Consider the following 26,231-nt stretch of genomic DNA (forward strand, 5'->3'; position numbering starts at 1 on the left):
CAGTTCTTTCCAAGAAAGCCCACCCCACCGTTCTCCTGGTTCAACAGAGACTTGAATAAATGCATGGACAGCAGAGCCCCAGTGTGTGTGTCCACATCCTGTGGCCTATTTAGAGCCATCAAATACCTAGCAAAGTGAGTGACAGATTAAAAAGATCATCGAGTGCCTATTAAATGTGATTTCTCATTGGGTATTTAATTCATAAGCTCTGGATACTTTTAGCCAGCTATGGGATGGTTTATGGGTTAAATTAAAGATCTTCCTTTTGCTTCATTAAATCTCATATGTGAAACTCCCCTTGAAATTAAAGTAACAAAACTGTAAGAAGAAACATCTTGATTTTTGGATGTATATTCAGAACAGGAAAACATGATCTGGGCATGCATGTAGATACTAAAGCTGTGCACTGTCGGTGTACACGTGCACAAGTTGTGTTCAAAACAGACTGCTTTTGGTCAGCACTCCATTACCGACCTTCCTTCCTGACCATCATTTCAGATGATTAAAACGAAAAGGAAAGAACACAACAATGAACAATGCCAGCACTCTCCAATACATTGTTTATGATCCTCTTAGGAGGACCATAACTAATGAGCAACATAACATAATACTTGTGCATTAGGTGTAATTTAAACTGTGAGCTCCTGATAAAGTGCCATCCATACCTATGATGCTGTATAAATAACAAAAAGAAATAATGCAATCTATCAAATGCTCAAGGCTGAAAACTCATTTAGTCCTAAATTATTTCAGTTATTATGACCACAGATATTTAAATGTGAGATAAATTCTTATAAAGTCAGTTGTTAATAGACACTATTAACTAAAATTTATATTAGTAATTGTAGATATTATTAACTGTATGAACTGATAAAAAAGAAAAGCCTAATTGGAAAATGGAGATTAACTTCATTACAGAGAACATAACGATATAACACATCTTCTTTGACTTCTCTGAGTAACTAGACCTTTCAGCCAAGTTGTCTGGAATGAATGTGTTCTTCACAGGTCAGAACCCGACCTTGCACCCGCGCTGTACTGCAGAGCATCCCCCAAGGAGCGTGCAGCAGCACCCGCAGAATGGAGTGAAGATGCACACCTCGGGGACCCACTCCTAGTGCTGTTGGAAGCTGAGAAGGAGGAAGGGAGGCATGGGTGGACACATGGATTGATGGATGATATGATTTTAGGTTGCACGGGAAAGTAAGTCTAAAAAACCCCAAATCTGAATTAAAAAATATGACAGAAAAATGAAATCCCTGCACTACAGTATAGCAAAACAGAATCCACTGAAGTACAAAGCATACATGAATTCTAAGATTTATTTTACAAATTTTTGTTAGTACAACTGATTGGCATATATAATTTTTCATGAACATTTATTATGATACAACTTTCTATGAAAACGTGTACAAACAACGTATAACAAACTATGAGAGCTTTATGACTGCTCCCTGCAAAGTGCCATTTGTCACCAAGACTGAAGAGAAATAACTTGAAGAGAGATACAGAGCTTTATCAGGTTGAATAGACAGAGAAAAAAAGTTCTTTATTTTTTTTTCCCCATGTAGAATAAAAATCAGAACATGCATATGATGTTTGTTCCATCAATTTCAAAATTCTCATAAAACCAAACAGTAACACACTGGATAAACTATGGAGCTTTTTATTTCACAATATTTTCTGTCCATTTATAGAGACTCTTGTAAATGTATGTTCTACTTTTAGCAGATTAAAAAGTGATTTCACCAAGGACTGCTTGAAAACTGTTTTCATTGTCCCAGTGTTAAACCCTTTTACTTCCTTTATTTTATGACTATGACTCTACTATTCATGTTTTATATTCTTCCTAGGAGACCACCAAATATGAAATAGGATTAAAGAGCGAGCTTTAGGAAGTATATCTACTCTGTTAAATAGAGATTTTTCCAGGCCGTATGTTAAAGTAACATAACATCTCAGGACTGTATTTAATCATCCAAAGGAAAGAGAGACTGCTTGCACCAAGACATAGGATCTTATTTTTAGCAAATTAGGGAAGTGTCTGCTTTTCAGGGTCGTTACTCATAACAGTGACAATACATTGCTCAGCGCTGGTGCCTATTTGATCTAGAAATAAAAATGAAGAATATGAGATCATTAGAGGTCCTTATGCTCTTTGATTATCAAATACTGAGACAGTTAATTTTTTAGAAGAACTACGAATGGAAATAGGCACCTCTGCTCGTCCGCTCAGGCCTCATCTCTGGGCTTTACCAGCCCAGGCGAACTAGGGAAGGTGGAGCTGGTTTATGCTCTTGGGAATCAGCAAAAACATAAAGCAGCTCTTTAAACCTAATGCTTTCCATCAACCAGTGATTACTAGAGGGAAATATATCCTGGACAAATGCTCTGGGAGACTTCTTTCTACCGGATCAATGCTGCTAGGAAGATTTTATTTTTTTATTTTTTGGTGGGAAAATACCCTTTATTTCATCAAAAGATGTCACTGGTTTCTGAAGCTTGACCAACTTGATTGTAATTTGCATGGCGTACTTTAAGACCTAAAATGTGGATCCTATAGAATGGGTGAATGACAGAGCAGTTGTTTGCAGGAAGAACAAACATAGAGGAAACAAAAAATAGCGGGCACCACTACCTATAGCCTTATTAAGTAAACCAGAACTGAGGCGGCTAACAAAACTGACAATTTTTAAGAATTGCATCCAACTCCATTGGCTGGAACAGCCCTGTGCTGTGCATAATTATTTAGGCTAACTGTGCGCAACAGGAAGGGATGGGCTGACTTACACTACCTACGTGACCCATTTTGCACGTATTCTAAAACGAGATGAATTATTTTCCCTTCAGTGATCCCAAAGGGAGACTAGGCGAAAACCAAGATAAACACCTACCATTGGAACTAGTTTATTTAGATGAGAATATAGGCTCTGGAATCCACAGCCCATCCTATATGAAATGCTCTATTTTTTGAATCCATTATAACTGATGGAGCACTTTGATAAATACTCTCAGCTTTCTGTACTGCTGGATAGACCACTGTGATACTGTAGCCTGAGCAGTAAGACAGAGCTCTTGCTTCATTTTCATCTATTTATATATTCCAGAGCACTGTTGTATTTTTTGTTTGTTTTTTTCATATCCCATCTTGCTCATCAAAACCGCTCTGTATTTGCTGCGCCAAATTCAGCACCTCTGCACCTGTGTAATCGTTTACAATGAAGCTAAACACTATAAAGTGTAAACTGGGACCACAACCCCAAACTGGAATACTCTGTGCTCTCTCTGCGGTGCTATAACTGAACACAGAAGGTGATATCGTGGAATAAGGCAATTATTATCCCCCCCACAGCCTGTTGCTTCCTTGATGTGCAATCCCATCTCGTATTTTACTCAGGTTTGCTGTTCACTGCGAAGGCAATCACGAAGCTGACACAGAGCGACTTACATTTATTTTTCATCTCGCCGTACCGCTCTTATAGCAACAAAACTTTCTTCTCCTTCGTGATTCCTAGCAGCCAGTCAGCAGTGCTACGTTTGGTCAGAAAATTCTGCGTGGACCGTGGTCTGTAAGTGACTGCTGCCCTGCCACGAACAACCAGGATGTTTTAATTAGCATTTTCATGCGTGAGCTGTGGGGAAACAGCTTCAAAAGGTGAAAACCTTACATAGGAGGTGATGTTGGGCACCAACTGTAAATCAGAGGAATAATTCTGCTGAATTGGTAAGGCTGTACAGATGTAAACTGAGGATATCTGCGATCAGAATCCAGGTCCAGATGTCTCCTGCCCGATGATGCCTTCGGCTAGAGAAGGCAGCAGTAATTGCCTTCCGAGGAAAGAACATCTGTGTAATTTCTTGAGTCCTCTTTTATGCCGGATGCACCCCCAGTAAGTTAGATGTTGCTGCAATGTAGCACTGGAAAGCTCCTTCCACACCGTCTATTGAAACCCTAATAAAATCCTGTGTGGGATCAGCATTTCACTCTCATGTTTATCAACTACTCCTTAGCACATTCTTCAGCCAATTACGTGTCCTCATAATTGCATTTCTATGCAATCTATTTTGATTCATTTGTCAAACACAGTTATGTGACACGCTGTGTCAAATGCTTCAGTAAATTCTAGATGCTTTGATATACTTCCCTCCCTTCTTCCTAATTCAGAATTTAGAATTTAATTAAAAAAACTAATCATTTTTGCTTGGCGTGATTTGTTTTTTGCATCCCCATGTATGCAATATTATTTTTTAAAATTAAATACAAGTTTGAACCCTGCATAACCTCATATTTTCTCGGAGGAAGCACGACATTTTAGTCAACAGCATTAGTCCTGGGAGTAAAAATATTTTATATCCTATAAGGCCCCCAATGCTATTTTTACTCTTGTGCTTTCCTGGTGCAATTCTATCACACAGCTCATTTTTGAAGCCAAAGAGCCAAATGACACATCATTATCACATATTTTTTACATAGCTTTAGACTTTTACGCAGCATGGCCCAAATATATATAGATCTACATGGAGTGAGATCAGGATTTTCTTTTATCATGACTGAATGTCAGTTTTATTAAGTTAAACATGACTTGTGCTGGTTGCATAAATCTCTCTCAGCAGCAGATCTTTTAACTTTATACATATATACTCATCCCATAGAATTTTCAATTACTGGTAAATGTAGTTTAAGTGTTAGCATGAGAAGAGTTGTCTGGTCTACAGTCTATACAGTCTATATGGGCTGTCTAGTTAAGGAGAAGGATGGGCACCATTAGGAGATGATTTATCCCACCCCGACACATCTGAGATAAATGGGATGAGTGCTTTCTGCAGGTTTCTTCTTTCTGCAGTGTCCACGATATCCTGGTATCCTGGATGATGAGCTTCGGCTAGACTGCAGCTCCTTACAACTACATAAGTTCCACCCCAGATTCTTACCTAGGAAAAATAAAAACTACGACAGCAATAATCTGAAATTCCATTTGAAAGCTAGCAAACCTAAAGACAACATTCACAACCACAGTGCCTTTCTTTGTCCAAAAGTAGCTGCTGAAAATGGAATAATTAGGAAGATGAATTTGGCATGTCTTGTTATATATGTACAACACATTCATTTTTACAGGACCAAATTTTAACACTTTTTTTTTTTCTTTTGCCCTGAAACTTAATCATTAGCAAACTATGTGCCACTGAAGAAGTACTTGATGCATTGTATCTCCAACTTCTGTCTAAATATCTAACAGTAAATACAAACAGCAAGCTTAAAAATCCGAAGAGTGAAAAAATGAATTGCATTCGCTAGAAGTGTATCATTGTAAAACAGAAGAACAGAATCAATATCATGTAGCAATGGAAGCTCTAGTAAATCATTTCAAACATACCAGTTCATATTTACTCATAATTATAATTCACAGGAGCACATTCCTGCAATCAAGAGACAGGGATGCACAGCATGAGAAAACATTCAGCACAGAGCAGACTGCATGAATAATTGCCTGTCAGAGTGGCTTATTAAAGGGAAACTACAATTTTACAAGACAATTCTTGTATCTACTTGTCTAATCTAAAGACAGATAGCTATATAAATACAAAGAGTTCAAGAAAAAAAATATTTCTTGCTCTGAAGTTGAATTAGAAGTTCGTTTTTTGTAGCACTAAAAGAACCATCAAAATGCGACAACTGTTCTCACGCGCGTAACCGCAGACCTTTCTCAATTGCGGAGTTAATCCTTGGCACTGGAAGGTGGCAGAGGTATTCACAGGCAGGGAGATGCAGGGGGTGGCAGTGTGGCTAGGGGAACCATGCTGCCTTACATAGGCAAAGGTATCTGGTGGTGCAACCCTTGAAAAACCTACCGGTAGATGAACTTGGTGTGTTGGTGCAACGAAGGAAGCCTTCTGCAGCAGGTTCCTGTAGGAGGACTGCAGTCTTACAAAACTAAATCTCCCTCTAAATGCTCTACCAGCTTTGGCAACCCTCAGCAATCACCTGGGGATGCAATTAGAGCCCTTTGCTTCACGCAGCCTTCCCTGGCTCCGTCGCGTTGGCCATGAGGCTCGGAGAAGCAGCAAGAAGGTGTCCGGGCAGGCAGCCGGCGCGTCCGACAGCGGCTCCGCGGGGGCAGGAAGTTTGGCTTCCTGGAAGGACTAGTTCTGCTTTATTTGGCCTCTGATGGGTTGCACTTCCTCGTCTGTGACTGATGGTGAGGTTCTTAGAAAGCAGGGGGGTGACGTTAAAGGGAACAAAAAGAGGGAAGAGGGAAAAAAATGGAGGGGGGGTAAGGAAAATTCCCTTAAAAAAAAAAACAACAAAACACAACATAAGCAAACCACAAAAAAGTGCCACAAACAAACTTGTGGCCTTTGGTGATAATTCAGCTTCATACATCTATTCCAGCTTTTTTTTTAAAGTGTGCTTCCATGCTTTTTATGCCTTTGATATGAATCAAAGTTACACTTCCTGAAAGTGGAAGGCAGTAATACAGCATTATCAAAGTGCATTAAAAAATAAACAAAAACGTAACATTACAAGCATTATGAACAGCACCTATGGCGTTGTGCAAACTGGTGACGTTCTGACTTGGTTTAATGCTTATGAATGAGAGATGCGAAGTCTGAAAACCGTTGATGGAAGAGCCGGACCAGCCCTAAAGCTCACCAAAATCAATGTGAGTCTTTCAGCGAGCTTGGATCAAGGCCAGGTGGAAAGAGAACAACAGCAGCAGCTTTCAAAATGCTGCACAACGATTTCTTACCCTTTCTTACGAAGACCGCAGCCGAGGCTGAAACTGCAGGGCCTGTGAGCCGTGTCACGCTCTCTGCCTTGATGCTCAGGCTGATGTAGCAGCAGCGAGTCCGATAGTGGCCGTAATTGTGATTTTCCACTGCGAAATACAGAAATACGCAGGCTCATTTTATACACAGTAATTCATGATAAAAATCATCAGATGGAAACAGTTCACTGTCATCGAAAGAAAGCTTTGCTCCTTTCCAAATAATACACCTGATAGTGCTTCACTTGAAAAAAAAACTAATAACTTTTTTTTATAACTATCTGAACTAACTGTTCTCCCCTCAAACATTCAGGCTCCAGGAATATATGGTTTAGCTTAGAAAAAAAATTAATATCAGTTCTGAATATTACAAATCTGATAGTTTCCAGAAAAGGCTGTAAACAAATTATTGGGACTTTCTGTTCCAGGAAATACATTAAAAACAATCAAAGTAAAAAATTAAGTTGGCCAGCGAGAAAACTGTCTAGACAATGCTTCCATTATAAGATTTAACAATCCCCTGCAAATGCTGCTTAAAAATAAAATTGGATTCCTGTCCAGAATATTAATACTTTTATTGCAGTTTATGGCAATATATGTGTTTTATAGATACACCCACATATTCATATACAGACGGTCAGATGGAGAACATTCAGAACGGACCGGGTAATGGTTCCTTTTGTCAGTGTTTCTCTCTCTCAAATGAGCAAACCATCGTTTGTCAGGCGGAGGCTTGTGACGAGGAGGAGGATTTCCTTAATTTCAGACCAGGACTTTCTGCGCTGCCTTCCCCACCGCTGTCTGTCCACGTCTGCGTGCAGCTGCTCGGGGTGACACCACCGACCGGTGATTACGGAGCGAGGAGCAGAACTCGCCACTCGCCGTTTCCAGACACCTCATAAATAGTTTGCCAGCTGAAGTTTCGGCGTAGCCAGAGCAAGCTCCTGAATACAGAAGCCAGCCTCACCGTACTTGACTCACCTAAGTGCGGTGTCCTCACAAAAATAGAAAAGTGACATTTTCCCAGCATGACAGGAGAGAATTTTGAGTTGGTTTTCTAACTTAGGCAAAAGGAAGGCACTCAGAGTTATATCTGCTCTCTCTTTTTTTTTTTTTCCTAGGAGTAGCGAAGCTACCGTTCGATGTGCCGTAGCCAACTGCAGCACAGCCGCAAAACAGCCCCGCGCTCGGCGTGGGGAGCTGGAGGTGCCTCCCACTGGGGACCCGTACGGAGCACAGGTTGCACAAGTCGCCACTCTCCCAGGATCACGGATCCTACACGACTGGAAAAAAAAAATGTTGCTGGTTTCAGAGGGAATATTTACAACTGAAAAAAGTTCAGCATTGTCGTGCTGAACCTGGTCGCAAACTGTTTTCTGTTTCTCAGCTAGCATTCGGTGTTAGAAGTCGAAAGGATGCTACAGCAGAATTCCTAAAAATATGTGCGGTAATATAGGCAGGGAAAATTCAAAGTTAAAAGAGTGTGAGCTACTAACTGTGGGGGGTATATTTGGAAAGAGAAACTTAAAAAAAGCTTCACTTCTAAACTTTCTGACTGAGCTAAAATAAGCAAAAACTTGGAAGAAAAGGCTAACATTTACAGACGACCAAAAGCAAGCGGTTGATTTCTTTGCTTGCTGTACGGTCCCAGGTCAATAAACAATACTTCATTCTGGAGAAGCTGTTTTGAGCTACTTTAATCAATGTAATCAGTCGTGAGGCACAAGGTTCAACACGGATGCTTTTTTTTTTGAATGCACCTGGGCCTGGCACTAACACAGCTGGGAAGAGGGGGTCCCCAGCCCATCACCCCCTTTGGAAGGGGTCGGGCTGCAGGACTCAAGCCAAAGCAAGGCGAAGCAGCAAAAACTGGGCTCAAATGGATATATGATAAAAAGTTAATAGGAAGCTTTTATTTTTTATATATATATATATTTTTTTTTTTTCTTTCAACATTAACGCTTTTTTAGACATGCAGGACATGCCTATGAATCCTGCCCAGGAGCAAGCATTTTTCTGCAAAATCATTTTCATTATTGCTCCAAATAGTTGGTATTTCAGTAACCAGTTTCTCAACCCTTATAACAGGTGGGAGTACATCAGGTCCTTACATTGTCATTTCTCATTGTCATCTCATATCGTTCATCAAAAGGCAAGAGGGAACGTTGCCTGCAGACCGAGGAAATTATGAAATCTAACCCTGCCCTGGCTAATGTGTCACTTTTGGCCTTCAGAAAAACACATAATCAAGAGGTGTGACAGAAGTGGTCTGGTATTTTGAGGTTCTCAATTTTTGAATGCTTGTCACATTTTAAAAAGCTGGCCTTAGCTTAGCTGCCTCTCCACTGCAAATGGAGATAAGGACACCTTTCTGTCTCACAAGAAAGAGTTAATATTTGTTCAGTGCTTTCTAAATGTTAGGTACCGCATAAGTGCTTTCTGAGCAGGAATAATGTATGTTTTCATCTCAAGCTGTACTCCTCTATCTGATCATTATCTACCTCATAATAAAAATGAGTTTACCAGAATACAGTTACCAGAAAATATCTTTCTCATTGTTTTTTGGAAAACTGTTCTTAATTGTTTTGAACACAATGCGTTAGATTGTAAACCTACACCTGCTGGAATTTATAAAGTAAGGCAGTCGGTCTCTGGGAAGGATTCTTCCCTCAGCTGTTACATAAAGCAGTTTGCTTTGCCTCTTACCTATGAATTTGCTTAAAAGCACGTAAATGGAGTTCATAACCTCATTTAGATTATAAATATCAAATATATGAAAAAAGTACCACTAAATACGAAACAGAAACAAACAAAACAAAATAAAGAAAACCAGCCAACCAACCAAGCAACAACCCAACACATAAAACCTTACACTGTTAGTTATTCAAAGTTATTGCACAGAGGATCGGGTTGCCACTAAACAACAGTGAACTCTATTTTAGCTTATATTTTGCAGTCATTTGTACTACTCTTTGCTTTAGCCGCAAAATTTGCCATGATATTCCTGAGCACTTACTTTTGAGCACGAGGACACTACTATTAAGGGTTAAAGTCCAGCTCCTATAAGGAAGCAATGCAACATATCACTAGTGCAGTTGCTCCATATTTCAGTCGGGAATACAAAAATTAAAGCCAGATTAGGAGGAATTTTGGGCAGCGATGAAGTCGGATAAACCTGAAATTGCTAACATTATTTCCAAGGCTCCCATGGTCCCGTGGGAGCAAACGTTTCTCCTCATCAGCGTGGCCGTACCATAACCACGCGGCTTCAGCTCCTCTTGCTCCCAACACCAGCCGCAAGCACTGGGAATTCAGAGGCTGCGTGCCCTTCTGACACCCTGCTGAGAAAGTTCGCATTGGCAAGGCAACCATCCTGCCCAAAGGTAGCTAACTCGCCAGCATCCAAAATCCACACTGTCAATCAAATACGGGCTACCTAAGATGATGCCCGCTATTCTTTTTGCAGAAGAAGATGTACTGCAAATGTAAATGGTATTTGTGCTGAGCGCACAGGGATAGAAGAGACTGACCCATCATAAAGTCTCATCTTGCTTTTTCTCTGAAGAATGTAAAATCTTACTCTCTGGTATGACCAGAAAACAGATTTTCCCCTTGAGTAGAAATGAAGCCACTTATATTTATTGTAGCACTGTAAAACTCATCTGATTTTTTTGTATTCTGGAGCACAAGATGAATTACCAGGGTATAAACTAAGCTGTATCTATGCTAATGATAGCCTTCCTAAAATACATCACTTTGGAAACCCTTGTGTAGTTATAAAGAGTAACTAGGAGATGTTCACACATTTGCATTTAAGCATCAAACCCACTGAAGATGTTCTGTTCGTTATATCTGTTTCAGTATAATACAGTAAGAACAGTCTACATTATTCTGGATGGAGAGTAATTTATGAAACAGTCACTTTCAGCCTCATTTTTTAGGCTAAAACATGGACAGATTAATCAAAAATCTTACTTAATAAATGAACACCTTTATCTCTCTTCTGAACTTAAAAATAATTAATCTGTCTTTATATTCCTAATGGTTGCATAGCCTGTAAAAATAAAAATTAAAATGCAAGAAGGAAGCAAATGCTGATCAAAAATCAGCAATATGGATGGAGAGGTGCTCTCTTTAACCCATCGGAAAGGTACTAAACCGGTGTGATGAATGCACTGCATGCCACAGGAGCTACATACCGCTATATCAATTCAAATAGTGCCTTTGCATACTTCTGTTGGGAACTGCAAGTCCAGCATCTCTTGAATACTTCTGTTGGAAATTGGAAGTCCAGCATCTGGCATGCCGGCTATCACAGGTGTCATTCTGCTAGAAGAAAAGCTTAAGACAGACCCATATATAGTCAAAGTGATTCCATAAAAATAAAAGGGGAAGATTACTGGGCATGCTTATAAACCAGATGGGCGAAGCCCAGAAGAGCACAAAACTTCCCTCTGGCTATTGTCAGGTTTCAGTCTAGGTTTATAAATGCCACACCTTGTCGGGCTGAAGCCAACGAGCAGGTCAAAGGCAATTCAGTTTTGACTTCTTAATTCTCCCTGAAAAATGTCCATGCTCACCTGGAAGAGATCCCCAAGGTAATCATACATCTATCAGGTATATGTAAGACCAAGGCTAAAAGGCTGAAGCCATTTTTGTAGCACAAACTCATAAACTAAATTTTATTTCCATTCTGATCAAGAGCAATACGCTGTAACAAAACAGTACTTTTAAAAAGTGCCTTTCCATCAGGTATAAAAAACTCTTTGTGTATATCCAAACAAGGAACGTAGGTAGCCATTCATCACAGAAATGATCCTGACATAGAGGTCATTCACCCCAAATGCAAATTGTATAGAAAAATGTACATGACGAGCATCGCAAGTGGAAACAAAACATTTCCAGCAGAATATCATTTAAGAGAAATAGAAAAACAAAACAGTTATTTATTATACAATGTTATAAATCCTCCGCGTCATCTCCTGGGAGGAATATTTCCAAAAGGAATTTGCATTGTATGTGTAGCATAACTACTTACATATTTTGACTGAAAATGTTGAATTTACCTATATAGCTTGACAATGAAAAAATATATATATTACAAAAAAGAGCGATGCTTAACTGAGATGGAACAAACATTCCTCTTGTGTAGTCATATGCAGTAAGTATGAAATACAACTTGATTGCATCTGTACATTAAAGAGTCTCTCTCATTTATTGCAAATATATTTCATGCAGGATGACTGCTCTCTTTCCATTCATCCTTTTCCAAAGATACTCCTAATCTCTCTGACATGAATTTCAAGTATCATTTGTGGCCAAATGCTGCATTTGGATTTCTTGGAGTTAATGTTATGAAAAAGAATGTTTCTTTGCTCCAGGAGAAGTGCCTCCAATTCCATGGGATGCATTAAAAAAAAATAAGGTGAGAATCCAAAGAGCTGACATAATGATGTGATAAAGCTTTCAGTTTTTAAAGAAAGAAGCATTTTTCAGTTTCCTCTTTGCAAATGAAAAACATACATGCCCAGTGTGAAGAAACATATTATGCTCAAGTATGTAAAATATGTCAGCTAGAACACTTTACAGTTTAATGAAAAATATTTTTCATAAGGGTACTTTATATTATGTTTGCTGGAGAAAAATAAAAATCTTTTACTTTCCCAATATTATAGTCCTATCCCATGATTTTTTTTTTTCCCTAGCTGTAAAAACAAGCATTGGGATATTTATGCATTGTGAACTAGGAGGAATATTTTTTACTGGCTATCAAAATTTTGATGGCATTTGTAACAAGTTTTCATTATAATGAAAATGTGGAACATAATAAAATGAATATAGAACCTCATTCAGTATCAGTGGGGCTTTATGTTGGTCTTGGGATTATTCATGTTGTTTGTGTTACAGATGATGACCAGACAACAGGAGAACCCCCTTTTTTCACTGACATCAAAATAACTTTTGCTATTGCAATACAGAACTGGAATTTCATATGTAGAAGCTGTAAATAATTTTTTTTTGATTTTCATTCTCTTGAAAATGGTACTTCCCACCTTAGGAACATAATCATAGGCATACATAATTCCCACGTCATGCATATATACACATACACTTAAACAAAGTGGTGCCAACCCATATAAGAATTCAGTTTAACCGTTTGTTAACACCAGAAGAAAGGCTGTCAGCAGTACATTTCTCATGAGGGGACACATGTTCTTTCAGCATCCTTCAACACGGAAAAAAGCAAACCAGATTAAATTTTAGATTTGAATATTGGGGCTCTGGAAGAACAGCACATAGCAACAGCTCACTTTATGAGCTAATTAAATGTATCTCCAGGTTAAAATGAACATCACAGTGCTGCCTGGTATCACATAGTCACATGCCGTATCTGCAAAGCTACCATGGTGTTCCTAGAAGTGATTCCTCGTTATCAGTAACCTAAATGAAAGTAAAAGTAAATCAGGTTCCCTATAACAGATTATTGAAGTAGTAGTCTTAAAGATCTCTAAACCATCTAATGCCCGAGCTGCCTCTTTGCCAGTTTTGCAGCAGGTATTTTCTTGGTAGCACCACAGAAAATAATGTGTCGGTCCTCTAGAATCATAGAGGCATTTGGGTTGGAGAAGACCCTTAAGATCACCAAGTCCAACCACCACCTAACTCTACAAGTCCACCGCTAAGCCAGGTCCCTAAGCACCATCACCACATGTTTCTTCGACACCTCCAGGGCTGGGGAGGTGCCACCACATCCCTGTGCAGCCCGTCCCAATGCCCAGCCTCCCTTTCCATGAAGAAATTCTTCCTGATATCCAATCTAAATCTCCCCGGGCGCAACTTGAGGCCGTACAGAACTGCAAAGTACTCATGACTAGAAATAAATACTATCGCTGCACCGCTTTTCTGTTTCACTCATTCTGTTTCTTGCACAGAGGAACAAAGATGACTGTAAGAACAGAACAAGTATGCCCATTATTTCAGTTAATTCACTTTGATTTATCTTATAAAAAATAAACCTGTTAAATCAAAGAGCTCACTTGTAACTTGTCTTTGGTAAGAGTCTAATCATTTACCCGTTAATTCAGGATAAGGATGATAAGCCAAGAAGCTGACTTTGAAAACCCTTTGATCTTCTCTCTCCAGGGCATAATGCATGAAAGTACTGGGTCTATCACCATGGCCTTTGAGTTCAGCAGGACAGGAGCAATGAAATCCTGGTTAGTTTGAATGTGTAGGTGGTGACATGGGAAACAAATCGCGAGGATGGGAAAAGGGGAGGTTTGTGGAAAGAGGAACCTTCAGAGGTTTGAGCTGAATACTCAATCTCAAAGCCTGGGATATTGAAACTGACCCTCTGCATTCCCGGTGATGTAAGACAGTATGTGCAGAAAAAGATGTGCAGCCCCGATCTTCAAAGAGATACCATTTACTTTCTTAAATGTGCAGTAGGAGCCTTCTCCTTCAGTGCAGACACAACCTGGGTCTCAGACTCTCATGAGCTCAGGGACTGGGATCAAGAAGATCTTTTCCATTCTTCATTCTTTTGTAATCAAATTATTCCATGCTAATTAGCCAGGAGAGGCTGGGTTTAGACCAGTTTTTTGATCTAGGTTTAGAAATCAGGTTTTTGACCATTGCAGATGAGGATTTACTCAGGAACGGTGCTCTCCTAAAAACAGCAATACCCAAACACGGAACCCTGCGGGTCTGAAGCGAGTGGAAACCTTGCTTTAGGGCTGATCCTCTGGGAAGAACCACGCACTTGATGGTTGGACCAGATGATCTTGAAGGTCTTTTCCAACCTTAATGATTCTATGACAAACCCTGGAGGGCCCCGGGGCCAGAAAACAGAGCAGAAGCTAAGAAGTACCCACCAAATCGGTGACTTTTTGGGAGTTAAGCGTCCTGAGGCAGCCCGGGCTGCTCCCACCGGGAGCCCACCCGGCAGAGCCAGCACGCTGGTTTTACACAGAGCCGCCTGCACAGCTGGTTTGGGGTGGGAAAAGAAACTTTTCAGCAGAGTTAATAAAACCAGGTGCCCGGCATATCCCACGGCGAGGCACCGCCTCAGCCCGCTTTCCCCGGCGGGGGCGCTTCCCCAGCGGGGGGGAGCACGCCCGGAGGGGGCCCGGCCGGGAAGGGCCGGGCCGGGCAGGGAAGGACCGGGCAGGACGGGTCCTCCAGGGCCCCCCGGTTCCCCCCCGTGCCCGGGGCCGTCCCCGTGTCCCCGGGCGGGCGCCATGCCGCTGGCCCCGCCCGCCCCACATGACTCCGCCGTCGGTAGAAACTTTTCCCGTCCCGCGGTTGGAAAATGGCGGCGTAGGAGCGGGGCTCTCGCATCCCCGCCCGCTCCGGCTGCCGCCCCCCTCCCTCCCCGGCTCCGCCATGACCCGCTGGGTCCCCACCAAAAGGGAGGAAAAATACGGCGTAGGTGAGGACCCTCCCCGCCTCCCCCCCCGGCCCCGCGCCCGCCTGTTGCGCCGAGCCCAAGGGGACCGGGCCGGCCTCAGCCCCTGCCCCTGCCCCTTCCCCTTCGTCCTGGGGCTCGGGGCCGGGGGCTGCGGCTCGCCGGGCAGCGAGGGGCCGGGGGTCGGCCCCAGCCCTGCAGCCCCCGGCCCGGGGGGGGCTCAGCCCCTGAGGGCTCGAGGAGTTGGGGAGCGCCGGGCAGCCCGAGCCGGAGCCGTCCCGACGCGCCGTGTTGCTGCTTTTTGTTCTTTCTCTCTCTTTTTTTCTTCTTCTTCCCTCGAGCACCGAGCCCTGGGGACCCGAGAGGGCGTAGGGTTAGCCCTGCACCGCTGTGTTTATAGATATTTTTATGTATATATATTTTTTTCTCTACGCAGGGTGTGCGCCCCGTCCCGCAGCTGGGCGTTGGGTGGGGAGGTGCAGCTGAGCCCACCCCGCGGGGTCCGCGTCCCCCAAAAAAGTGGGGTGTGCGAGGGGAGCGGGCACCCCGACCTGCAGGAAGATCCAGGGGCTCCCCCCGCGCGCTGCTTCCCGAGGATCCATTTCGTCCGCTGCTTCGTCTGCCCCCCAAAACAGAGGGGAATTGTTCTCAGCCGGAGGCTGAAACGCCTCTCGGCCGCTAACAGAGCCGAGCTGCAGTGCGTGCTGCCGGGAAGGCCCGTCTCCGTCCCGGGGTGTTTCGTTTTATTGGGAGCGGTTTTTTGGGGGATTGAGGAGGAGAAAACTTAATTGGCGTGAGTGAGAGCTTTTGTCCTGGGGAAGGAAGTACCAAACCTGGCTGTTCCAGCTGGAAACGAGAAACGGAGTGTTTTCCACCCGGTTCCTTCGGCTCGATTTAGATGCAAAGAGCGATTTTAGTTTCTGTGTATACCCACGGCTAAGCCTGGTGTAAACAGCTTGAGCAGGAAAACGGGAATTTGTGGGTCTGCGTAGAGCCCAAGTGAATTTCAGGGATTAATTTTAAGTTCTGTGTGTACATTCCTAGGAAATGTAACTCTTAAATGGCAAACGAGTCCTCGCTGCCCGGTTACGTGGTGTGGGCGCTGTAACTTCAGTGCCAGGGATGCAGGAATGCTGCGGATGGCTGGCACTCGTGAGGTGCCCGCACACCTGTGGCGTGGTGTGTGCTTGTGGGGTGTTCCTGAAATGCTGCCCTACAGACGGCGTACGGTGGCGTTGTAAACCTGGTGACGCCGGAAGGCAAGTGCCCTGTTGTAGGGCTGGCACCTGGGACTGGCCGAGGGGATGCCAAGAATCCGGGAGCTGCTTTTGGGACGGCGGGAGTAAGAAGGTGTGGAAGCAGCTGGGTGGATCATCTGTTCGTTTTGGGAGGAACTCTGATTATCTTTGGATGTCCCATGTGGGAAACTGGATGTGTAGTGAGTGAACTATACTTAAACATAATTAAAAAAAAAAAATCCTAATTTTTTTTTTCCCGGTTTCATAAAGCACGAGGTTGTTTTCGTGTTGGAAGTGTTCTGAAGCCCTAACCCTCGAAAAGGCTCCGGGTTCTCAGCAGATGGGTGCTCGGGCTGCATTTTGTTCGTGTCGGCTGCTCTTGGGAGTTTTGTCCTGTTTCTGTAACAGCTTTGCTTCTTCTCTGATAGTTTTTTCTTTTTCTTCAAGTTAGTTGGGAAGGATGATCCTTAGTGTCAGTATTTCTTTGATGAACTGCAGGGTGTGAGAGTTGAAAGGAGACATAGAGTTGCGAGGAGATTAAATGGGATTTTAAGTTAATTGAACACCAGTGTTCCCTGTTAGGTGTTAAATGCAGGTTTTGGAGAGGATCGCCTCTTTTCTATATCGTTGAACTTCCTCCCGATGAAGATTAATATTCCGCCTGTATTTTACATGCCTGCTTGTAGTTAAAAAAGGTGCTTGTGTACCCGGAGAGACTTCAGGGATTTTGTTTTTTGGTTAGTCGTGAAACTTGCGGGTTGTGGGGAATCAGTGCCGAAGTTAGGCGGTCCCGGGGCAGCGCTGGCGAGGTGAGGGGAGCAATGAGGGAGTTTCCTTCCCGGCGATCTGCCCCGCTCGGTGCTGGAGGCTGAGGGGGGCGCAGCGTGGGCTGACAGCAGGACGGGAGCATCGGCCCTCCCGAGCGGGGCTGTTCCTGAGCTGCCGTCTGAGCGATGCCCAGCCCCGGGACGTGCCGTGTGTGCGCCTCGCTGAAGCACGAGTGGAAGCCAGCGGGCGGGGGGCTTTTACTTGTGGGGTATGTGACCGGGGTGCCGCCGTGGGAGCTCAGAAGTGTGTGTATATGATACCCGTACAGCATTTTTACATCTATGTGATGTGTGTGTGGCTTTTCCCTTTTGACCAGCGTGGTCCTGTGCACAGCTGACTTCTCTTAACATCCCAAGGCTTGCTGTCGGAGACGCGCTTGGAGTAAATTACCAAGGCAGCGGGTGCAAGTGCTCTGCAGAGTGCTCTTCCTGCTCGGCCAGCCTCATCCCGCGGTGCGGAGTTCCCAGACGATGCCGGACGTCCAGGATAGGCGCGAGCTGAGTGGCCGGCCCTCGAGGAGGAGCGCCGCCGTGCCAGCACGCGCCTTATCTCGGCGGGCAGTTGTGAGCGTGACGCAGCGCCGCTTCCTGAGAGGGTCCGGGGCTCGGTGCGGGGAGGGCTGTGGGTACGGCGGGGTGCTGGAGTTACGAGGTGCGCGTATGGGAGGCTTCCGGAACAGGAAAAGGAACAGCTTCATTGAAACAGCTTTTCTCCGCTCCTGACGCCGTCCGTCCTTCATCTTCATCTTGACGTGCGGCTCTGCTTCACCTCTCATCCCATGATTGTGGCTCAGATGGGTGCATTCGGGCTTTCCCCAGGTGGACGGGGCACTGCAGGTACCTGAGATGGCATCTGTAGGTCTCGGTCCTCAGCCAGGACCTTGCAAGCTGCCCACATAGGCAGAGTTCAGTGTAGGGTTCGTGTTGCCACATGCACTGTTAAAGCAAGACAACAACAACAAAAAAAAAAAAACATGAACGGCAACACCACCAAGCAAACAAACAAAACCCAAGGTGCAAACAAACAAAACCCAAGGCACAAACAAAATTGATTTTACTGCAAGCCCCACTGTTTGGGAATTGGCGTGTTTTCGCTTGTTGCTGGTCAGTTTTGGTTGCCTTGTGACAAGGGAATTGACCTGCCTGGCTTTTAGTGCTTTGAAACAGGCGGTACATCGGCAGATTTCCAGGTCTGGGTGTTTTAGTGCCTCTTGGAGTTGGGATGGCTTTTCAAAAGGCATAAGTAGTAGTATATTTTTATTATTATTATTTCTTAGGGAGTGCCGTAAGGAGTTGGTGGGTGGAGCGGTGTTACGAAGGCGTGCATGGCGTGCAACCTCAGGTGTCCCCTTGCTATGGCTCTTTGAAAGGGGGGACAGGAATTTGTAAGAGTAATGCCATTTGAAAGCACGGGAACTCCTACGAGCGAGTGCTGGTTCTTTGTTTCTGCTGTGCAAGGAGGGGCTGAAGCTGCTGAGAACAGATTTCAGGTTTGCACAAAACGCAGCGTTCGCGGTCTGCAGCTGTGGTGACCGCTGGCTTACAGAGCCTTCTTCCCTTCTTCAGCGGGAGCTGCTGATATCGTGCTTTCAGGTTCATGCCTTAAAACAGAGGAGGAATGGATTTCAGGAAGTCAAGGGAGATGTGTCTTAGCGATGCGATTCTGTGAGTGACGTTCGGAGCTGTCGGTAAGGGCGGTCAGGGGTAGGTACCTGTGCATGGTGGGTCTGTCCCGGCAGTGCTGTGACCTCCAAAACCAGCAGAGGAAACGTGCGCATATGCGGTATTTGCTCGTGTATTTCTCAGCGCGTTGCTATTTCGAGAAAGCGCGTGCAGAACCCCTCTCCAAGAGACATCATACCCCTCTGTGTGCCCAGTCTGGGGCTTGTGCGTGATACTGCACCGCACCTTCCTGTTCCCTGCCCCCTGGGGCACAGTCTCAGGGCTGGGAAGGGACCTGGACATCGCCCTGGCCTGCCAAGTCCCACCGCTAAGCCGTGGCACCACATCCACGTGTGCTTGCTCCAGGGCCAGCTGCCCTCGTTTGGCTGTGGCACGGGCTCGCCGCTGCTCCCTGTGCTGGGCGGCCCCATCGTGTGCTCCTCTCCTCGCTTTCCTTTGGGAAATTGCAAACCAGGAATATTCTGAGATAGGATTCCTCTAGGGATTTACCAGAAATGTATATTTTTTCCTCACTCATGTTCTCTCACAGGATGTTATTAAATCTGTGTGTGTTCCGTGTGTGCCATAGCTATCGATGCCCTATTTATCGTTCACTATAGTGCCCTGGCTTTTGGCCCTACTTCTTAAATACCTAGCGACGTGAGAAGTGCCAGTCAGCCTAATGGAAAGGCCATCTTACAGCAGGCAGGAGCTTCAGCTGTTTATCTTTATTACCAATCATTTGTGTGCTTCGGAGTTGCCAGTGAAAAATCTGTAGGGTTTGCAGTGGGAGCAGGTAATGAGCAGTGCCGTTTTGAGTGTGAAGTGACAGTAGGACAAGGCCCTGATTGGCGAAGGGTTTTGGTTTGGTGTTAATTCAGGGCAAAAACCATCCCTGAATTTCAAGTAGTGCCTTAGTGGTTGTTGTAGTCCTCCTGTTTGGCCGTTCCTTGCCATAAATGTTAGATTTAGGCACGCTGACGCAGTCCTGGTTTTGCCGCACTTGGCCCAGCTTTGTTGGTATTTATTGGTGTGAAATAACTGCATCTTCTTTGTACGTAGGCAAAACTTTGAGGAGAGGGGGGAATAAACAGAAAGCAATTTGAAGCCAGGACAGCATCGCCAGGAAGTCTTTATTCCAGCCTGCAAGCACAGGGAGAAGCATTTTTTTGGAAATAGTTGCGTTTCTGGAGTTTGGCCAGCGTTGGCTGTGGCCCTCGTGCAGGATATGCTTTTTCTAATCCTTCAGGAGTCCACCAGGACTGGAATCCAATACATCTCGTTAAATACCTGAAGGTGTGCCTCGCTTTGGATAAGTGGCTGAAAGCTGACCCAGACGAATGAATCGAAGCTCAAACGAGGAGCTCGTGCTAATCCACTTTGGAAGCATTTGCTGTATTAACCACGTCGGGCTCTTGTCTCCTCTCCTACTCGCTGCACGTCAGAAGCTCTCACAAAGCAGCCAGCGGTGGCTAATCGCAGCCCCCCGAAACGCGTGGTCTGCTCCTCCCGGAGGTCTTCCCGCTGCCCTGCTGGGCCACCGACGCTACCTGGGAGCTGAACCTATCTTTTCTGCAGGCTTGGAAATGCATTTATCCCGTTTTCTTGCCCGTGGTAGGTCCCAGAGCTATTCTAACAGTAGTCATTTTTTTTTAATAAAGTTTTAATGAATTCCTTAATGAGTTACTGGAGTTTCCGTCCTCCAGCTCGGAGGAAAATTGAAATTGTGCTCTATCGAAACCAAAAGAATGTTCACAAAGATAATTTTTGTGACTGCGAAACTTTATCTGCGTTTTGGGGCTGTAGCTGTGAAAGCGTTCCTTACGTTCATGGCATTATCAGTCTTCCCACGTTTGCATAATTTGTGCATTAAATCTGATTTTTGGTGTAAAGACTCGTGACACAAGAAGCAGAAGTTGCTGAATGTGCTCTATCAGCAAAATACGAACTATCTCCTGAAATATTTTTCTGCTCCATATAGCTTTGTAACTAAACTGAAATAATTAGGTGGAGGACCATTATGCGCAGTCATGGAGCCATCCATATACGTAACAAAACAAACAGATGGATGAGCGACTGAGCTAACTAGTGGCCGTGAGACGGGATTTGTTTAATACCGTATAGTATTTCTTAGCCCAGCTGCTTTATTTGGAGTGCTCCTTCTGTTATTTTAGCACAAACCCTTTTGTAAGGTGTTCTCAGAGGTTTGTGGCTGGTTTTACGGAAGGGGGCTGGAGGAGCAAGAAGCCTTCGTCACCCCGCAGAAGGACCAAGCTGTGTGGGTGCGCTGGGTGATGTACGAACAGGAGCGGACCCAGGTGCCCGAGGTCAGCGTGCTGGTGGGCACTGGCTGCTTGGCGCTCCGTTCTGCCCATCTGTGCTGTTGTCGCGGTTTTAGTGCATCCCTACGTCACTTTGACGGCTTCGATACAAATTAATTTTATGAGGAATTAATCGGTGTTGAGCTTGAAGACTTCCCCGAGCAGCGAGCAGTTCCAGGAGCGCCGGGGACGCGCGGGCAGCGGTGAGGAGCATTGTTCTCCCCGGGAGGAGCCGCGCCGCTCGAGATGGCAAACTCCTTGCCCTGTGCCAGCAGAGCTGCGTGGAGGCCCGGCTCCCGAGCTGCTTGGAGAAGTGGCGCCTTTGAGTAAAGGTTGGCGCTCGGTGTTTGGAGAGCGTGCAGACCACAAAATGCAGAGACCCGGCGCTGCCGTGCACCCGAGAGGCTGCTGAGGCACGGAAACGCCTCCTGGAAGCTCGTGCGTGCTCTGCGTGCGTCTTCCTTTCCCTCCGGACAAAGCACGGAAGTCCCGGCGCTGCTGGGTTTGAAGGCAGACGTCACTGAGCAGCCTGCGCTTAGGGAGCGCCGCGGGGCAGCCGGGAGGGAGGAAGCTGGTGCTGGACGAGGAGCTCACGGTGCCCAATCCTCCCTGACTGAGCTGCTGCTGCTGCTGGGGGAGGTGTTCTCTGGTCTCTGGATGTGGAATGAAAAGAAATGATAGAAGAAATAAGATGGCTGCTGCTGGTGGTGGTGCTTGAAATGCCTTGGTGGGGCTGAAGGGAGTGAGTGGAAGGCAGCAGGGACGCAGAGCGATGGAAGCCCCGTGTCTAGCGGCGTGCCTGCCCCCCGGCTGCTGCTTTTGCCTTTACTGTAGCCGCAATCCTACCAGCCGCTCTGCGGGCGAGCTGCTGCCAGCAGTTCGCCGTTCAGTGAGCGTAGTTGGGTGCTTTGCTTGGGGAATTGAGGTATTTCTGCCTCGGCACGGTGTGCATGTAGCGTTTTTCGCGGCAAAGGCTGCGTGGCAGAGATGCAGCGAGATGAGTGCCACCGGTAGGGCACCAAGTCTTCTGTGGCGCCCCTCGGAGCAGGAAACGTCTCAGCGCCGGGCCGGATGGAAGCGGCTGCTGATGGCGGAGCTTCCAAGTCCTGGGCACAGTTGGTGAACGACTTAAAAGGCCACGTGCTTTCAGAGATCCGCTGCGCATCTGAGCCCGGTGAACAAGTCGTGGGCCTGGAAAGGCTGCAGGTTATCCAGGCGCTTACTCGAGTGCCTTACGAGCGCTCGCGGAGGGGTTGCGCTGCGATTTTACTAAGTAGAAATATGGCTGAGGGCATCGCTGTCGGTCGGAAGAGTCGCAGATAAGTGTGTGGGAACCTTCAGCCTTTCTCTTGCCTAAATCTTAGGCTGCTGTCCCAAGATAAGAGATCGGACAAGCTCCTCCTGTTGCTTTCTTTGCTTTTTCCTCCCAATTTGTGATCACGTGGGAGGTCGCCTGGCAGAACGGCGAAGTGGCGATGATCTTGGGCTCGCTTGTAGGTCCAGCCTAAAGCCAGCCGTGCTCGTGTCGCAGCATGTAGTTCACTGTGAGGTGGTGCTGCCTGGTACCTGCCCTGCGATCTGGCCGGGTGCTCCGGTGCTGTGCCCAGGGCAGCGCCTGCCTCAAGTCAGCCGAGCGGGATTGTGGTGCAGCGCTGCCCACACCTACACATGGGAACCTTCTCATTTCCCAATTTGTATGTTTATTATTATTTTTTTCTTCCTCGGTACGTTTTTAATGGCAAACGGTTCTTAACTGTTACTAATTTCCTAGCTTTTTTCTTTCATTTTGTCCTCACCCGCAAATACCCCCAGCTTCCTGCAGGCACGGGGCGCGTTGCTGCCCGGCTGGCGTTCCTCCCTGCCCGCTCACCCAGCGGTGTCACCCCGTGCACTGGGAGGTGGGGTTTGTCTTCGGAGAGTTGCAGCTAGGGAAGATGGAAAATACATTAGAGCTGCTCGCTTTTCTTCCAGGAACCAACTTTAAACCCTTTTTTACTGTACGTGGAGGCTGAATTGTTACGCATGCACGCTAAATGCTCTCATTCACCTTCCGCCGTTGTCCTGCCTGCCTCTTCCGTGCCCGCCAGCTTTTTGTATTGTGATTTTTAGACGGTGGTCGTCTCCCACGGGCCCTTCCTGGGGCTGCTGTGACCAAGAGTGGAGCAGTCTCATGAAACTCCCAACACAAAGGCGAAGCGGCGTAACTAAAACAACTGTTTTACTGCTAGCATCATCGGTAGGTTGGTTTAAAGATGGGGGGAGGGAGGGAAATATATATATTTAGTTTAGCCAAGTTTAGACTTGGAGCTGTTTAAGACTTGCGCCCCAAATAAGAGTCACTCCGCGTGTCTGTAGCATGGCGGCCTCCGACCCAGCCTGCTGGGGATGCCGCTAGCCGCTGGCAGTCTGTCTCCCACCCCAGTGTGATTTTGCTCGAGTGGTTTTTGCAACTTCTGCGCCTCTCGAGATGGCTCTTGCTGGCCGGCAGGCAGAAAGAAGGTGACCTCCTGCTCGCCGCCTTCCCGGGCGATGGGCGGCAGCAAGCCGAAGAGCGACGCCGAGCTCCTGTAAGCCTGGGCTTTGCCAGCTGCTGCGTTTGTGAGCTTCGGGTCCTTCGTAAGTGCACGTAGTGATGTGACAGGGCACTGCCGGGGACGCGAGCAGTGCGGGGAGAGCCTTTTCCCAGAGTTTGCAGTGTTTGAGATGTTCTGATGGGAAAAGGGCCAGTCGTGCCCTGAAGCCCAGTGGCTGGAGATGAGAAGAGCTTTGCGGCGCAGAGGTATGTCTTAGGCAGTAGTTTCCGTAGTGCGTGACTCAAAGGGGGAGGAAAACCAGCAACCCCGGGGGTTTGGTGAGGAGCCAGCTATTCTCTTGGTATTTAACGCTGCATTTTGTTTTTTTGTCCGTTTTGTTCTTATACATTTCACTGTAACTGAGGATCTGCAGGGATTTAAAAAAAAAAATGCAGATATTTCTCCGGATAAGGGAACATCTGCAGTTCCTTTAGATCGGCTGGCTTCAGTGCTGATCATCGCTGCCCTGAAGAGCTCGGGGACCGATAAAGCTGTGGACAGGTCAGGGAGAGTCCCCTGCTGTTTGCTGAGGTGGGAAATTGGCGCTGAGGATGGACTCTGCTCTCCTCTGGTCTCTCCTGGGTTGTGCCGGTGGGGTAACACGTGCAGGTCTTGGTGTGACGGTGACAAGTCCCTGGTTAAAGCAGCATCTCCCGGCAGCGTGCCCGGAGCAGTGCTCGCTCTTTTTTTTGGTCGTGGAGTCGGGGTGCCTGCTGCACTGAGCTCCCCGAAGCCTCGTAACACGGGAGGGTCTCGTTAGCGAGGTTTTAGGTGGAAAAAGTAATCCTGGAGAAGCGAGTGAGTCTTCGAGGAGTGCCCGAAGTAATTTGTGCTGAGTCGTATTCTTAGAGGGAAAACAAAAGGCGGTTGTTTGGGTAGACCCAGATGAGCACATCCTAAAAAAGCGAGGAGAACGGCTCACTTGTGATATTGTTTACATTTTTAGAAGCTTTTGTGGTTCGGCTGGTGTTTGAGCTTCCAGCTGAAAGTATTCTTGAAGCGATGCATTAACAGATCTTTATCAATGCCTTGCCCTAAGAGGCCCCCGTTTATTTACGGACCCGTTTAAATCGGGAGTTCCCGCAGCTCAGGCTGGGGACGTGCTGGAGCAGCTGGAGCAAGCACCGCGTGGATCTAACGCCACAGCCACCTGCAGCGCGGCGGGGAGCGTGTTCGTGGCTCCTGCCCTCCGCCGGCACCTCCCCAGCAGAGGGGTGACTGGTGGGCTTCCAGGCCGGGCCTGCTGCCCTCGGTACGCACCGAGCTGGGGCTGCTCGGGCAGCAAGGTGCAGCTTCTGGATCAGGAGAGGGGAGCGATGGGTTCGGGATGGATTATCGGGCTGGAGGGACTTGAACTTGACTGGCGAGGGTTTGAGAGCAGCCAGGCGAGCTCGCGCTGACGTTAAGCGTTGCAGCTGTAAGTTCAGGTTCCTGCTGGGCGGGGAAGCGAGGAGTTGAACTTGCATGGGCTCACCTTTCACGTGTTCCCCTGTGTTATTTTTCCGTACTTCCAGGAGGTTTGTATGTTTGATTTACGGAGAGAGGAAAAGGTGAGCCTACTCTTTAAAACCCAGAAATACCCTATCAGCTGGGGTTTTTCCTCTGCCTGTTTCTGCCAGCACGAGCACACGTTAGCGTGAGTTAGAAGGCTTGTCCCCGGGCAGCGTGGAGCTCGCGTGGCTGCGCAGGATCCCCCCGTGGCAGCGCCGAGAGGAAGCACGTTGCCGGCAAGCAGGGCTGGCCCGGAGAGCCCGGCCCCGAAGCCCCGCGTGAATCAGACAGTGACTCTTTGTTCAGGTTAGCTGCCAAGCCAATTCTCCCGCTAGCCTGAAAGCTGCCCGAGTCATGTGGTTTCTTCTTGGTTCGGAGAAAAACAATTTTTCCCTGTTTTTGCAAAATGCCGCTCTTATCTTTTAATGTATTCAGTGCCGGCTGACCAGCAGCCGTGGCTGCGCTTTCACGTTAACTCCTGCGTAAGATACAACTGGAGGAAAAATACCACGTGGCCTGTTTCTGCAGTAGCCTAGCTGTTGGGGAAAAAGAAGTAGTGTTGGTGGATCAAACCACAGCTCTTAGCGGGTAATTCTTCTCTCTGGCTGGTATTTCCGAGAAAGCAGAACAAGTTCCTCGGGGATTATTTGACTGGGGATCCGTGCTCTTTCTTTGTACTTGCTGCTGGAGACAGCTTGAAGGACTGGGAGACAAATAAGGTGATGGCAAGCAAAAACAAATTGAGTGAGGTTTGATGTGTAAAAGCTCAGAATGCCTTCTCCTCTCCTTCCCACTCTATAAACTTTCCTGAGAAAGCAATGCAGGAATCTCGATGTTGTTGTTTCCCGGTAGAAATACCGAGGAGGAGGAAGAGTAGGAAATGAAGCCTTCTTCCCATCGCCTCATTTTCACCTTGCTTGAGGCTTTTTGCTCTGCATCATCAGC

The 26,231-nt window shown here is 46.3% G+C and overlaps 1 protein-coding gene and 1 long non-coding RNA gene across 5 annotated transcripts in view; one reads left to right on the top strand and one right to left on the bottom strand.

Moving 5' to 3' along the window:
- Window positions 1-1,011: 1,011 nt before the first annotated feature.
- On the bottom strand, window positions 1,012-14,777 carry LOC310902792. Its single transcript, XR_014587009.1, has 4 exons — window positions 14,642-14,777; window positions 7,387-8,050; window positions 6,750-6,878; window positions 1,012-6,286 (listed from the first exon to the last, which is right to left on the bottom strand). It is a non-coding gene; the product is annotated as an uncharacterized lncRNA (long non-coding RNA).
- Window positions 14,778-14,886: 109 nt separating this feature from the next.
- Window positions 14,887-26,231, top strand: part of DOCK1 (dedicator of cytokinesis 1) — a 281,002-nt gene continuing 269,657 nt past the window's right edge. For 2 of the 4 annotated variants that reach the window (XM_083844832.1, XM_083844833.1), the window contains exon 1: window positions 14,887-15,198. In XM_083844832.1, coding sequence (XP_083700958.1) covers window positions 15,033-15,198 — 166 coding nt within the window. In that variant the 5' untranslated portion in view covers window positions 14,887-15,032. Of the gene's footprint in view, window positions 15,199-18,293; window positions 20,516-26,231 lie in introns of those variants that run through there. The other 2 variants (XM_083844830.1, XM_083844831.1) reach the window with 2 other exon arrangements.

Source organism: Anser anser, assembly GCF_964211835.1.
Source record: "Anser anser genome assembly, chromosome: 7".
In the NCBI taxonomy this organism is placed as follows: Eukaryota; Metazoa; Chordata; class Aves; order Anseriformes; family Anatidae; genus Anser; species Anser anser.